This window comes from Triticum aestivum, chromosome 6B (assembly GCF_018294505.1).
Source record: "Triticum aestivum cultivar Chinese Spring chromosome 6B, IWGSC CS RefSeq v2.1, whole genome shotgun sequence".
NCBI lineage: Eukaryota > Viridiplantae > Streptophyta > Magnoliopsida > Poales > Poaceae > Triticum > Triticum aestivum.
Genome location: NC_057810.1, coordinates 505,468,128 through 505,484,220, shown reverse-complemented (window position 1 = coordinate 505,484,220; position 16,093 = coordinate 505,468,128). Strand labels below are relative to the sequence as shown.

The window sequence follows — 16,093 nt, the reverse complement described above, 5'->3', positions numbered from 1 at the left end:
GAGGAGGCACCTAATTTAGCTAGAATGGCCACTTCTTTCAAGGTTGCTTGGTATATTTGGTTATCGAATGCCCCCCCCCCTAATGTGTGTATCCTTATGAACACTATGATTGAATAAAAGTGTGATGTTGTACTAAAAAACATCTGCCGGTTTCTGCCATGTTCATCAGTATTCTACTGGTTTTAGTTTTCACTTTTGTCTATTTCTTTATTTTATTTCCTTTTGGTTTATTTTTTGTGTTTTTACTTATTTCTATTTCTTTTTTATATGTCATATTTTCCCACTTTTCTAACAGATGAACACTCTTTTAGACATGGTAGCACAATTAGTCACCTGACATGGATCGTGGTCTAACAATATGATTTGTGTTGCATGAATGTGTCGTGTAATCATGTTTAGTTCAGCTGAGCATGTTGGCTTGCTTTTCTTATCTTTTTTCTCATTCGAATGTTTTTTAAATGGGGGCAAAAAAATTGCTTCGTATATTAATCAAGAGAGAAGAAGAGATTGTGTTACGAAATTACACCCCTTAATACAACAAATTGTTACCTTGCATGATTGTCCCTAGTTTCCTAGCGCGTGAGGCCACCCAAAGCGAGGCTTCCTTCTTAATGTTGTCGAGTAGGATCGACAACGGCGCACCTTTGTTTCGAAAGACAACGCGTTCCTCTCATTCCAAATGGACAATGAGATGACCGTGCTTAGGGAGGCCATAGCTTTCCTATTTGAATGTTTAAGACTGCATAGTAATGACATGTTTAGTTGCTCGTATGCACCCCAACCAGGTCCGTATAGAAAGAATATGGCCCATTTGGTTGCCGGCGTTCACTGTTTGGCCTGCATAGCATGAAAATTAAAGCACCTTCGGACCAGGCCCGTTGCGAATGGTCGAATCGATAGTTTTCCCACAGCCAGGCCCACAGGATGCACGTGGGCGGCGGTGGCTGCAAGCGAGGTGCCACGCTTGAGACGCCACTTTTTCCCCAAAGTGCCGACATAATTACCCTCACCTTTCCTCACTGCTCTCCCCCTCTCTCCACTCTCCCCACTCCCACAGCGGCGACGGCGATCAACGGAGCAAAGAACAGCAAGGCGAGCACCAGGGTCGTTCACCGGCAACACTTTGACAATGGCGGTAAGCCCTATTGTTTCACCTCCTCGCTCTAGATTTTCTGTATTCGATTCGCATATTAGATTTGATTTTGCATTGTATTCGCGTGCTAAGGGTATGATTGATTGTGGGGATTTGATAGGATTGATCAACACATCTTGATTTAGGCAGTACTGATGGATTTTAGTGTTTGATCTGGATTGAGTACAAGGGGATTGGGAATGGGGGTAAATCAATCTTACACGCAGTACTCTAAATCCTAGCCGCGGCGACCCTGGAGGCGCTTGGAGCGGCGGGGGCCCTTGCCCTTATAGTTGTCCACCTCTGGCTCGACCATAGAATGCACCATCTTATCCTTGTCGTCATCCAAAATGATTGGCATACGGTGGCCTGGATCCAACACCTTGATCACCAACTCCACCGCTTCTTCGTCCTCGTCCGGCTCCAAAACGATGACGGTCGGCGCCACAGCGGCGGCCAGTTGATCTTGACGAGCCATGTACTGTGTGCACTTGGCCCATCTGGCTCTTTGTCCGGCATAGCCGGGCTCAGCCTGATCCATCGCACAGTGTAGTATGTCCACGAGCGTAGCGCCTTTGACTAGGCCAGGAATCAATGTCTTCAACTCCTTCTCCGTCGCCTTTGCCACCACAGCATCTACCTCCTTATGCATGTCCTCGATGCTGGTGAAGTTAGAGCACACTTTCTTGGTGTTCTCAAACTTGGTGCGGCCAGTGCGCGAGCAACCAATGAAGGAAGCCCTCCATCCAATGCCCCGAGGGAAGGGGGAAGGGGTTCATGGCGATGGAGAGGTGGTGAAGCAAAGATGTGGAAGAGGAGTGACAGTGAGAGATAGAGAGGGTTAATTGAGCGCGGTGGTGGGTAAGTAGGTGGCCCTTGGGGGGTAAATATAGGGGCGTTGCACGATATGAATGAATATTGGTCATCCTTTGAACTTCGTGTTGTTCATAACGTAGATCTAGACGAGGAACACGAAGGGCATGGAGGTGGTAGCACCCGAAGACAAGGGCAAGGAGGTGGTGCCGGTCTTAGACAAGAGCAAGGAGGTGGTGCCGCCCTTAGACGACGAGGTGGCGATGGAGGAGCCCCCCAGCGGCAAGCGGAGGAACTACGAACATTACCATGAGGAGGCAGACCAACCCACTTCTGCAAGGTGATCCTTGTCCCAAAGCTGGAGTGCATGTTGATGCCTCTATAGTTCACGAAGCACTTCCGCACCGTTCCTCAGGAGTTCAAGCTCAAGACAAACACCGGTTGTGCATGGAGGGTGATGGTTCGGCTGATGAACGACAGGGTCACCCTTGAACAGGGTTTGGCTCCCTTCGCCGTTGTTCACGAGATCAGGATCGGCTACATAGTCACCTTCTAGTTGTTGACTCCCGGCACCCTGAAGGTGATCGTCTTTGACGATGATGGCATTGAGGTGGTAACCAAGTGCAAGAAGCGCGACGACGCCTTCACCGTCAATGTCTGGAGCGCTCTCCGTTGCCTGATTGCTTCATACTAAGAGTTAAACTGGTTCTTGTTTGTCTAAGACTATGTCCTGCTTGTTTAAGATTCATACTAATTAAGTTAAACTGGTTCCTATGCTGTCTATTTTGGTTGTGTCATATCTGCTAGTGTGCTGGTAACTTCACCACCTCACCTCAACGAGGATGTTACCAGGCAACATATGTTGCATGTAACCAAACAGCTTAACTTGTGTTTCTGCCTAAACAACGAGCAACAAAACAATCTGCCCCTTACGTCGCAGCCAGGCCAGAGGGTATGAACGCAACTAAACAACATGCAACCGTTGCTTTTAGACTGTTTTTCTCAATCAGGCCCAACTGAGACAAGCATGCAATGCAGGCAAAACAGATGCGAGCAATCAAACACGTCCTAAGATGCTTGTTTGCATCGACAGATGGAGAGACCTTGTTTCCATTTCTTTGTTTACACTAGAACAATGCATGTGCTTTGCAAACGGGATATAAATATTCTAGTACGTGTTAGCTTGTGATTTACCTGTCAATAATAATACGATTGTGTAAATAAATGGTCATCAAATTCTGACCGTGAATTATTTTATATTTCGATTAGAAGTTTGATAAGTAAATTAAAGTGAAATTGGTTCAGAAGGTAAGTAAATTAAGGTGATTGATTATCATATACATGAAAATTTAAACGAAGGGGTGATGAAAAGAAAGGTGAAATGAGAACCTTACATTCTTTTTAAGTAGTAGAGAAAAGTCATCAAAAGCTTCTCTTCAAACTTTAGATGTCAGTTCTAAAGTGAGCCTACCTGTACGTGTACCACGGGCAACCGTGTGTGACGAAGACAGTCAGCCATCAACCAGCTGCAGATTGTCATTCATGATACAAAGGCTCCGCAATGCAGGCCCGGTTCCACAATCATTTGCTCAAAACGATAAGGTAAAGCTGTAATAAAGAACAAAAGACGCCTTATTAAACAAGAGCATGCCATGCCGGAGTGTTGCCACTGAATAATCAAGAGAGCAGGACAAGCGTAGAGCAAACCTAATCCCTGCAAGTTATTTCACTAGAAAAAACAACAGTCTTTATTGTTGTGTGCATATTAGTCACTGATTATAGCTAGTGCCCATGAGGCCCCGTTCGTAGCCAAAAAGTGCTACCCGCTGCACCGCCAAAACGTTTTTCTAGTAAGCCGCAAATTTGCTGGCGTCGCAGAACGGCAGAATACTATGAAAAATTGCGACAGATTCTTGCAATTTTCTCAAGCCTATTGTACCGTGTTTGGATGATATCATGATGTGCGCATGGCTTGCGTGACAGGAACACAAGACCTTGCATCTCGCTGGCAAGACTTTGACTTGCTGGGATTAGGAAAGAGATAATTGCTGAAGAAAAGAGCTAGTAGCTCGATTGGTTTTGAACTTTTATTTTAAAAACATTCCAGCTACTGTCGAAACTATTGAATTTCACTGAAATTCAGTAAAGTTAGTTTTCAGTCCGGCCAAAGGGCTGAATAATTCCCTTGAATTTGACTGTGATCCAACCAATTATTTTGAAAATTAAAAAAACAATGCAAAATTACTCAATTTTTTGTGTACTACCGAAATTAATGAAATACTTTGACCAAAAGGCAATTATTTTGGTATGTTTCAAAATTAAGGAAAATTTTGAAATTCCATTGAAATTGCACTGAAAGTGAAAACCACACGAACAGCCGGTTATTGGGGGCGTCCACCCTCTAAGTCAGAGGCCGCCCTTGCTGCAAAAAGTTTTTTTTTTGAAACGTGGGGCAAAACATTTGCCCCTTTTCATTAATTAAGAGAGGAAGAAGTCTGACAAAGTTTATCGAAAAAGGCTTTCGCCCCGCTTTATATATAAAGCAATAACCCACAAGCATCCAGTACAACCACACGCTACGCCACCGCAACACACGCACACATCCAGGACGAGATACAAAGGCGCTGAGCGCAGCAACACTACTCCTAGCACTACCGCCCCGAAGATATGAAGCTACATATGACGAACCATGCGCTCCAAGGCGGCGCCTTCAGGAAGGAAACGATGCCGGAGCACCGCCACCGCCCGATCCAAGGATCAAAGTTTCCCCCAGAGCCGCATGACGGGCAATGAGAGCCGCGACGACGCCTTCAAGAAGGGAGCGATCTTCGCCGCCGCCGGTCCGTCCGAAGATAGAGCAGGTTTTCACCTCGGTCAACATTCACCGCCACCGAACGCCACACCCCGGCAACCACGCCGCCAACACGGCCATGATGAGCGGGCAGCACCAAGGCGCGGGCTTTATCCAAGAGCATCACGCCACCACCACCACCAGGACCGCCGCCCCAGCATCCAAGACCTCGACACCACCTCACCCGTGACCCGGCGCACCCCAACGAAAGAGACGAGCGGAAAGGTCCCACCTTTCGCGCCCCTGGGCAACCCCCAGCGTCGAGACCCAATAGGTCGGCCAGAACCGGCATCCACCGACCCATCCTGCTACCCCAAGCGCGAGATGAGCTCGGTCCTGCAGCATCGTGCGCGAGACGAGCTCGGTCCTGCTGCATCGTGCGCAAGACGAGCTTGGTCCTGCTGCATCGTGCGCGAGACGAGCCCGGTCCTGCTGCATCGTGCGCGAGACGAGATCGGTCCTGCTGCATCGTGCGCGAGACGAGCTCTGTCCTGCGGCATCGGGCGCGAGACGAGCGGTGATCGCAGTTGGGAAAGGACCAGCCCTTTGATGGGAGTAGCGCCCGGGCGACGAGGAGATGGGGTGAAGGACGAGACGGCCCGAACGCAGACAAACCAACGCCGGAGGAGCCGGCCGTTGCCGCGGACAGATCTGTCGAGTCACCGTGAAGCCGCCACGACACCGGTAGGCCATCGAGACCTACCCATGTCACCGCCCACGGCCGGAGCAGCAGCCACGCCCGGCCGTTGCCCTACCCGCGTCGCTCGGCGGGCTCCAAGCGCCGGAGCCGCCGGGCACGCACCACCGGAGCCAGGCGCCACCGGCCGGCCCCCAAAGCCAGATCCGTACGGATCCGGCCCGAGACCGGTCGCGCGCCACCTCCCGAGACGGGAGCACCGCAGCCGCCCCGCAGCGCGCAGCCCGAGGATCACCGGAGCGCCGCCACAGCAGGCCACCCCACCGCCCCGCGAGACCGCCGCCGTGCCGCTGGATCCCGCGGGCGTCCAGCACCGTCGCTCGAAGGGGCCGCCCCGCGCCGGCGCCCACAAGCGGACGGGGAAGGAGGGCCCCGCTGCCGCCTCGCCCGTCGAGCTTTGCCCGACGGAGCGCGCCGGCGACGGCGGGGGGGGGGGCGGAGGGGAGGGAGACGGGGCCGAGGGCCGCGGCCACAGGGGACCCCCCAGGCGCGCGCGGGCGCGCCGCGAGAGGGGAGGGGAGGAGAGGGGGAAGGGGAGAGGGGGAGGGGAGCGGGGCGGGCCGGGAGGCGCGCGCCCGGCGGCCGGCGGCGGCGGCGGGGGTGGGAACCCTAGGAAGGGGAGCCTAGATGCTCGATTCTCTGACAATGTTTCAAGACGAAGAAAGAAAAAAAAAACAACAACCCCCCACCAGGGGGTGCACAACATACAATCATTACTCTCCCGGCAGAATGTGCCCCAAATGTTTCGCACCCGCGGCCGCCCAAAGTCTCGTCGCCCCCTGAATGGTGAGAAGGAGGATGATTGGGGGTGCGTACTTGCTGCAAAAAAACCGTGCGTTCCTTTCATCCCAGATAGTCTTGCAAACTAGCATAGTGAGGGAAGGCATTGCCCTTCCATGGATCCTTTGAGTGAAGACCATGTCGAACCACCAATCTTTGATGCTCCTGCAGTTTGTCCAAGTTGAGACATCCAAGCTGACTAGTTGAAGCCAGTCCTTCACCAAACCCCACAGTCTCAGCGTGTAGCGGCAGTTGAAAAATAGATGCTCGACGGTTTCCTGCTCCCTCCTACAAAGAGGGCAAGGGCCACAGTTTGGCCATCCCCTCCTGGCCAAACGGTCAGCCGTCCTGTTTTGAATTGCCAACCATGCAAGGAATTTTATATCCGGCGGTGCCTAGGTCTTCCGAACTACCTTGCGCATGTCAGAATGAATGATGGATAGAAACTGCGCATTGTAGGCGGAAGAGACAGTGTATTCTCCTGAGGTCGTATGCTTCCACAGGATGGAATCCTCAGCATGTTCGTCGAGGTGGAGACCGTGGAGTGAAATCCATAGCGCCAGAAACCGTAGTTTCGAGCATTGAAAACTCTGATATCAGCACGATATGAACCCTCTCTTAAACCCCAATTTTCTTTGAAGAAAAGGCATTAGAAATCTCACAATAAAATAAACCAAGGGACTAAGTCTTACTACAATTTTTCAATTGCTGTACCTGATGCTAACTTGGCAGAATTAACATTGTTTGACTCGCTGACTTTGGAGAACGCCGAGTTCTCGATTGGTTCCTGTCATGGTCACTTAGCCAAACTATTACATATGTTCACTTTTTTCACCATATTTTAATTAGTGTATATAGTAAACATTGTTTAGCTGAACTGAGAATAACTCTTCCTGGCCTACTGTTAAACGATATACTCCCCAAAAGAGTAGACAGTTTCCGACATTGTTTGGAACAGACAGGCTGGGTGAAATTGAGTAAAGTGATGACAATATGCGACTCCCCAAAGGAGCAATTTTGTTTGCTACACCACATAAACTCCCGCCAGCTATTGATGCATGTTAAGTAGTACCACAGAGAGTTTTTTCTTTTTTTCTAAAACATATTCCGAAGTTCCATGGATTGGCTTCTCATTCTTTTTCTTAAAGATGCAAAAGCTTTGCCAGTCTGGTAACAGAGCATAATAGAATGATTTACAAAACACACACGAATGCAGAAATCAACAACGAAAAGAGGACCAACAATATTGGGTTGGTGCCCAGGGAAACCCATGTCCAGTAGAGAAAACTAAAGAAAAAAAATGTTCCAAAACACCACCAACAAAATTTATTAATACAGTATGCACAAAGTTGCATAATGATGCGATTTTTCAACATTAATATTTACCCTGTCATGGAGAACCGTAGAGGACAGGTTTCTGTCTACCGTATGCACTACCAAATGGCTGCTCAGTTTTTTTAATATACCAGGATGAGTTTTGTATTTGAAGTCTACATGGACTTCATTGCAAACGGCCGAAACATTGACAACATAAGGGAAAGTTCACTGTACCAGCCCCATAATACTTTTGAGCAACTCTTTAGCAATAGTTATTGATCAATCAAGCGGATAAAGTGCCATTTAAAACGAACACGATTTCAACTTTACGAAGTATATAAAAAATCAGAAAACATTGAGAGAGCTGAATAACTTGACTTGGTTTCACGAGAAACACAAACAGAGGCAACAAGGACGGCGCAGCGAACCCTCCCGGCGATCTAATTGCTCCCCTTAACTAAATATTATTTCATCACAGGATGAGATAAAATACTGTCTAGAAGTTCATAATAGCAACGAAACATTTGAACAAAGCAAAGTGCGGTTGGGCGGCCTAACAGAACCAATCATAGACCAAGCTAATCCTTAAATTAAACAGTTGATGATAATCATCCGCACCGCCCAGAAATACTCTAGTCTGCAATTGGAGCAGGCCATTAAGCTGTTAGCACGATTTCGCGTGTATAAAAGGGCCCTAATGGTAAAGGGACTTCGCTCATCAGTGTCAAGTCATAAGCCCTCTTTTGAGTGTGTAGTACAGACAATAATTTTCCAGGGTAGCAAGAAAGAGTGAAAGCACAATGGTGAAGCTCGCATTCGGGAGCTGTGGTGACTCCTTCAGCGCCACGTCCATCAGGGCGTATGTGGCGGAGTTCATCGCCACCCTCCTCTTTGTGTTCGCCGGCGTTGGGTCCGCCATTGCCTATGGTTAGTCACCGTGTCTCTGTGAATCCAGTGCCGACCGTATGATACGTAGAGTTCAGTACTTCAGTGCTAATTGCCAATTTGCATCGTGCAGGGAAAATCACCGATGATGGCGCTCTCGACCCAGTTGGCCTTGTGGCGATCGCGATCGCCCACGCCTTCGCCCTCTTCGTCGGTGTCGCGATCGCCGCCAACATCTCCGGCGGCCACCTCAACCCCGCTGTGACCTTCGGCCTTGCCGTCGGCGGCCACATCACCATCCTCACCGGGATCTTCTACTGGGTGGCCCAGCTGCTCGGCTCTACCGCCGCCTGCTTCCTCCTCAAATTCGTCACCCACGGAAAGGTCGGTACTCGCTACATGATATGATCGGAATATAGCCGTGCAATTTACTGTTCAGCTTACCGGTGAACTGTAAACGCAGGCCATCCCGACGCACGGTGTGACGGCGGGCATGAACGAGTTCGAGGGCGTGGTGATGGAGATCGTCATCACCTTCGCGCTGGTGTACACGGTGTACGCCACGGCGGCGGACCCGAAGAAGGGGTCCCTCGGCACCATCGCGCCCATCGCGATCGGTTTCATCGTCGGCGCCAACATCCTCGCCGCCGGCCCCTTCAGCGGCGGCTCCATGAACCCCGCCCGCTCCTTCGGCCCGGCAGTCGCCGCCGGCAACTTCGCCGGAAACTGGGTCTACTGGGTCGGGCCGCTCATCGGAGGCGGCCTCGCTGGGTTCGTGTACGGCGACGTGTTCATCGCGTCCTACCAGCCAGTCGCCGACCAGGACTACGCGTAAATTAGCGCGTGAGCCCAACGCTCGACCCGTCTCAGATTTGCATCCTTGCTTTGCTCTTCGTCGTGTGATGTGATGATCAAAGGTTGTGTACAAATGGTGTGTCACGGACCTCACGGTCACGGCCTTCGTGTTTCCCTTTCCATTCAATCCGTATAAAATATTTTCGTTCGGCAGTCATGGTTTGGAACAAAAAGAAACATGAATATGAACTGATTTGGACCTTGGTGGACTGAGAATAGCACTGTCCACCTAACCATCCCAACCACGGGTTGGTTCGCAGAATGGCTTTATGTTGGATTGTAAACGAGCGGCCAAACGTCTTCGTCTCCACGCATTGTTCATCTTCTTGATCACCTCTCCCATGACACATACACAATTCTCCCCCTCTCCCTTAGCCCGCCCTGCCGCATCCTCAGCGAGTTTCCATCTCGAGCTCAGCCTCCATCTAACATGAGGGGGGGGGGGGGGGGGGGGACGAAAACCCCACACCCGAAGCTCCTTTCTCCCCTCTGCATGCGATGTTGTGGCTACTGGAAATATGCCCTAAACACAATAATAAATATATTATTATATTTTTCATGTTTATAACTAAGTTTATATTTATGTTCTATAATTGCATTGGTTCTTGAATATGAGATTCAAAGAAAAGCTCAATTGCATGTGTGGAAAAATAAACATCAAATGGATCCCTAGTCATGCTCCTAGGACTAGCTCATGTATTGATGATGATCTTGTATTCCTGGTCATGAGAATTATTAAAGTAACAAGGATGGCATCACTAATTAGTACATTGTTGGGAAACGTAGTAGAAAAAAACGTCCTACGATCAACTAGGAACACTATGAAGATGCAATAATGGTTTGGATCAGATTGTTACCAATTCCGAGTTGCAGCGGAAGAAGACGATTCGGTGTAGATCATACTTGGAGTCCCTCGAGCCGTCGATGAACGATCCCTCGAGCGTAAGACATGGCCTGTCCACAGATTGCAAGTGTACGATCTTCATGATGCGGCAGCATTTAGCCGTGCAAAACTAATCATCATCAGAGAATTAGAGCGAGGAGATTAGGACCACAATGGGCTTCTAAATGTATATATATAGGTTGGGGGAGGGGGATGTTGGGGAACGTTGCAGAAAATAAAAAAAATTCTACGGTTTCACCAAGATCAATCTATGAGTTCATCTAGCAATGAGAGAGAGGAGTGCATCTACATACCCTTGTAGATCGAGCGGAAGCGTTCAAGAGAACGGGGTTGAGGGAGTCGTACTCGTCGTGATCCAAATCACCGGAGATCCAAGCGCCGAACGGACGGCATCTCCGCGTTCAACACACGTACGGTCAGCATGACGTCTCCTCCTTCTTGATCCAGCAAGGGGGAAGGAGAGGTTGATGAAGATCCAGCAGCACGACGGCGTGGTGGTGGATGCAGCAGGGATCCCGGCAGGGCTTCGCCAAGCGTCTGCGGGAGGCAGAGGTGTAGCAAGGGGGAAGGGAGGCGCCAAGTGCAAGGGTGCGGCTGCCCTCCCTCCCCCCTCTTTATATAGGGACCCTTGGGGGGGGGGGCGCCGGCCCTAGGAGATTGAATCTCCAAGGGGGGGCGGCGGCCAAGGGGGGTGCCTTGCCCCCCAAGGCAAGTGGAGGCGCCCCCTCCCCTAGGGTTCCCAACCCTAGGCGCAGGGGGGCCCAAGGGGGGGGGGGCGCACCAGCCCACCAGGGGCTGGTTCCCCTCCCACTTCAGCCCATGGTGCCCTCCGGGATAGGTGGCCCCACCCGGTGGACCCCCGGGACCCTTCCGGTGGTCCCGGTACAATACGGGTGACCCCTGAAACTTTCCCGATGGCCGAAACTCGACTTCCCATATATAATTATTTACCTTCGGACCATTCCGGAACTCCTCGTGACGTCCGGGATCTCATCCGGGACCCTGAACAACTTTCGGTTTGCTGCATACTAATATCTCTACAACCCTAGCGTCACTGAACCTTAAGTGTGTAGACCCTACGGGTTCGGGAGACACGTAGACATGACCGAGATGGCTCTCCGGTCAATAACCAACAGCGGGATCTGGATACCCATGTTGGCTTCCACATGCTCCTCGATGATCTCATCGGATGAACCACGATGTCGAGGATTCAAGCAACCCCGTATACAATTCCCTTTGTCAATCGGTATGTTACTTGCCTGAGATTCGATCGTCGGTATCCCAATACCTCGTTCAATCTCGTTACCGGCAAGTCACTTTACTCGTACCGTAATGCATGATCCCGTGACCAGACACTTGGTCACTTTGAGCTCATTATGATGATGCATTACCGAGTGGGCCCAGAGATACCTCTCGGTCATACGGAGTGACAAATCCCAGTCTCGATCCATGTCAACCCAACAGACACTTTCGGAGATACCTGTAGTATACCTTTATAGTCACCCAGTTACGTTGTGACGTTTGGTACACCCAAAGCACTCCTACGGTATCCGGGAGTTACACGATCTCATGGTCTAAGGAAAAGATACTTGACATTGGAAAAGCTCTAGCAAACGAACTACACGATCTTGTGCTATGCTTAGGATTGGGTCTTGTCCATCACATCATTCACCTAATGATGTGATCCCATTATCAATGACATCCAATGTCCATAGTCAGGAAACCATGACTATCTGTTGATCAACGGGCTAGTCAACTAGAGGCTCACTAGGGACATATTGTGGTCTATGTATTCACACATGTATTACGATTTCCGGATAATACAATTATAGCATGAATAAAAGACAATTATCATGAACAAGGAAATATAATAATAATCCTTTTATTATTGCCTCTAGGGCATATTTCCAACAGTCTCCCACTTGCACTAGAGTCAACAATCTAGTTACATTGTGATGAATCGAACACCCATAGAGTTCTAGTGTTGATCATGTTTTGCTTGCGGAAGAGGTTTAGTCAACGGATCTGCGACATTCAGATCCGTATGTACTTTGCAAATATCTATGTCTCCATCTTGAACATTTTCACGGATGGAGTTGAAACGACGCTTGATGTGCCTGGTCTTCTTGTGAAACCTGGGCTCCTTGGCAAGGGCAATAGCTCCAGTGTTGTCACAGAAGAGAGTGATCGGCCCCGACGCATTGGGTATGACTCCTAGGTCGGTGATGAACTCCTTCATCCATATTGCTTCATGTGCTGCCTCCGAGGCTGCCATGTACTCCGCTTCACATGTAGATCCCGCCACGACGCTCTGCTTGCAACTGCACCAGCTTACTGCTCCACGATTCAACATATACACGTATCCGCTTTGTGACTTAGAGTCATCCAGATCTATGTCGAAGCTAGCGTCGACGTAACCCTTTACGACGAGCTCTTCGTCACCTCCATAGACGAGAAACATGTCCTTTGTCCTTTTCAGGTACTTCAGGATATTCTTGACCGCTGTCCAGTGTTCCTTGCCGGGATTACTTTGGTATCTTCCTACCAAACTTACGGCAAGGTTTACATCAGGTCTGGTACACAGCATGGCATACATAATAGATCCTATGGCTAAGGCATAGGGGATGACACTCATCTCTTCTTTATCTTCTGCCGTGGTCGGGCATTGGGCCGAGCTCAATCTCACACCTTGCAATATAGGCAAGAACCCTTTCTTGGACTGATCCATATTGAACTTCTTCAATATCTTATCAAGGTATGTGCTTTGTGAAAGACCTATGAGGCGTCTTGATCTATCCCTATAGATCTTGATGCCTAATATGTAAGCAGCTTCTCCAAGGTCCTTCATTGAAAAACACTTATTCAAGTAGGCCTTAATGCTGTCCAAAAGTTCTATATCATTTCCCATCAAAAGTATGTCATCTACATATAATATGAGAAATGCTACAGAGCTCCCACTCACTTTCTTGTAAACGCAGGCTTCTCCATAAGTCTGCATAAACCCAAACGCTTTGATCATCTCATCAAAGCGAATGTTCCAACTCCGAGATGCTTGCACCAGCCCATAAATGGATCGCTGGAGCTTGCATACCTTGTTAGCATTCTTAGGATCGACAAAACCTTCCGGCTGCATCATATACAGTTCTTCCTTAAGATAGCCGTTAAGGAATGCTGTTTTGACGTCCATCTGCCATATCTCATAATCATAGTATGCGGCAATTGCTAACATGATTCAGACGGACTTTAGCTTCGCTACGGGAGAGAATGTCTCATCGTAGTCAACCCCTTGAACTTGCCGATAACCCTTAGTGACAAGTCGAGCTTTATAGATGGTAACATTACCATCCGCGTCCGTCTTCTTCTTAAAGATCCATTTGTTTTCTATCGCTCGCCGATCATCGGGCAAGTCTGTCAAAGTCCATACTTTGTTTTCATACATGGATTCTATCTCGGATTGCATGGCTTCTAGCCATTTGTTGGAATATGGGACCGCCATCGCTTCTTCATAGTTCGAAGGTTCACCGTTGTCCAACAACATGATCTCCAGGACAGGGTTGCCATACCACTCTGGTGTGGAACGTGTCCTCGTGGACCTACGAAGTTCAGTAGTAACTTGATCCGAAGTACCTTGATCATCATCATTAACTTCCTCTTCAGTTGGTGCTGACACCATAGGAACATCTTCCTGAGCTGCGCTACTCACCGGTTCAAGAGGTAGTACTTCATAAGTTCCACTTTCCTCCCACTTACTTCTCTCGAGAGAAATTCTTTCTCCAAAAAGGACCCGTTCTTGGCAACAAAGATCTTGCCTTCGGATCTGAGGTAGAAGGTATACCCAATGGTTTCCTTAGGGTATCCTATGAAGACGCATTTTTCCGACTTGGGTTCGAGCTTTTCAGGTTGAAGTTTCTTGACATAAGCATCACATCCCCAAACTTTCAAAAACAACAACTTAGGTTTCTTCCCAAACCATAATTCATATGGTGTCGTCTCAACGGATTTAGACGGTGCCCTATTTAAAGTGAATGTAGCTGTCTCTAGAGCGTATCCCCAAAAAGATAGCGGTAAATCGGTAAGAGACATCATAGATCACACCATATCCAATAAAGTGCGATTACGACGTTCGGACACACCGTTACGCTGAGGTGTTCCAGGTGGCGTGAGTTGTGAAATGATTCCACATTTCCTTAAGTGCGTACCAAATTCGTGACTTAAATATTCTCCTCTACGATCTGATCGTAAGAACTTTATCTTTCGGTTACGTTGATTCTCTACCTCATTCTGAAATTCCTTGAACTTTTCAAAGGTCTCAGACTTGTGTTTCATCAAGTAGACATACCCATATCTACTTAAGTCATCAGTGAGAGTGAGAACATAACGATATCCTCCACGAGCCTCAACGCTCATTGGACCGCACACATCAGTATGTATGATTTCCAATAAGTTGGTTGCTCGCTCCATTGTTCCGGAGAAAGGAGTCTTGGTCATTTTGCCCATGAGGCATGGTTCGCTTGTGTCAAATGATTCATAATCGAGAGACTCTAAAAGCCCATCAGCATGGAGCTTCTTCATGCGCTTGACACCAATGTGACCAAGGCGGCAGTGCCACAAGTATGTTTCACCATCGTTATCAACCTTACATCTTTTGGTATTCACATTGTGAATATGTGTAACATTACGTTCGAGATTCACTAAGAATAAACCATTGACCAGCGGGGCATGACCATAAAACATATCTCTCATATAAATAGAACAACCATTATTCTCGGATTTAAATGAGTAACCATCTCGCATTAAATGAGATCCAGATACAATGTTCATGCTCAAAGCTGGCACTAAATAACAATTATTGAGGTTTAAAACTAATCCCGTGGGTAAATGTAGAGGTAGCATGCCGACGGCGATCACATCGACCTTGGAACCATTCCCGACGCGCATCGTCACCTCGTCCTTCACCAGTCTCCGCTTATTCTGCAACTCTTGCTTTGAGTTACAAACATGAGTAACGACACCGGTATCAAATACCCAGGAGCTACTACGAGCACTGGTAAGGTACACATCAATTACATGTATATCACATATACCTTTAGTGTTGCCGGCCTTCTTGCCCGCTAAGTATTTGGGGCAGTTCCGCTTCTAGTGACCCTTCCCTTTGCAATAAAAGCACTCAATCTCAGGCTTGGGTCCATTCTTTGACTTCTTCCCGGCAACTGGCTTACCGGGCGCGGCAACATCCTTGCCGTCCTTCTTGAAGTTCTTCTTACCCTTGCCTTTCTTGAACTTAGTGGTTTTATCGACCATCAACACTTGATGTTCCTTTTTGATTTCTACCTCTGCTGACTTCAACATTGAAAATACTTCAGGAATAGTTTTCACCATCCCCTGCATATTGTAGTTCATCACAAAGCTCTTGTAGCTCGGTGGGAGCGACTGAAGGATTCTGTCAATGACCGCCTCGTCCGGGAGGTTAATGTCCAGCTGGGACAGGCGGTTGTGCAACCCAGACATTTTGAGTATGTGCTCACTGACAGAACTATTTTCCTCCATCTTACAACTATAGAACTTGTCGAAGACTTCATATCTCTCGACCCGGCATGAGCTTGGAAACCATTTTCAGCTCCTCGAACATCTCATATGCTCCGTGTTGCTCAAAACGCTTTTGGAGCCCCGGTTCTAAGCTGTAAAGCATGCCGCACTGAACGAGGGAGTAATCATCAACACGTGACTGCCAAGCGTTCATAACATCTTGGTTCTCTGGGATGGGTGCTTCACCTAGCGGTCCTTCTAGGACATATTCTTTCTTGGAAGCTATGAGGATGATCCTTAGGTTCCGGACCCAGTCCGTATAGTTGCTACCAT

General features: G+C 48.7%; 1 protein-coding gene across 1 annotated transcript; it reads left to right on the top strand.

Moving 5' to 3' along the window:
• Positions 1-8,257: 8,257 nt before the first annotated feature.
• On the top strand, positions 8,258-9,487 carry LOC100127065 (probable aquaporin TIP2-1). Its single transcript, XM_044553579.1, has 3 exons — positions 8,258-8,517; positions 8,609-8,859; positions 8,939-9,487. Exons 1-3 carry the CDS (start codon positions 8,391-8,393, stop codon positions 9,308-9,310), a joined length of 750 nt encoding a protein of 249 aa, XP_044409514.1. The 5' UTR covers positions 8,258-8,390; the 3' UTR covers positions 9,311-9,487.
• The last annotated feature ends 6,606 nt before the right edge of the window (positions 9,488-16,093 follow it).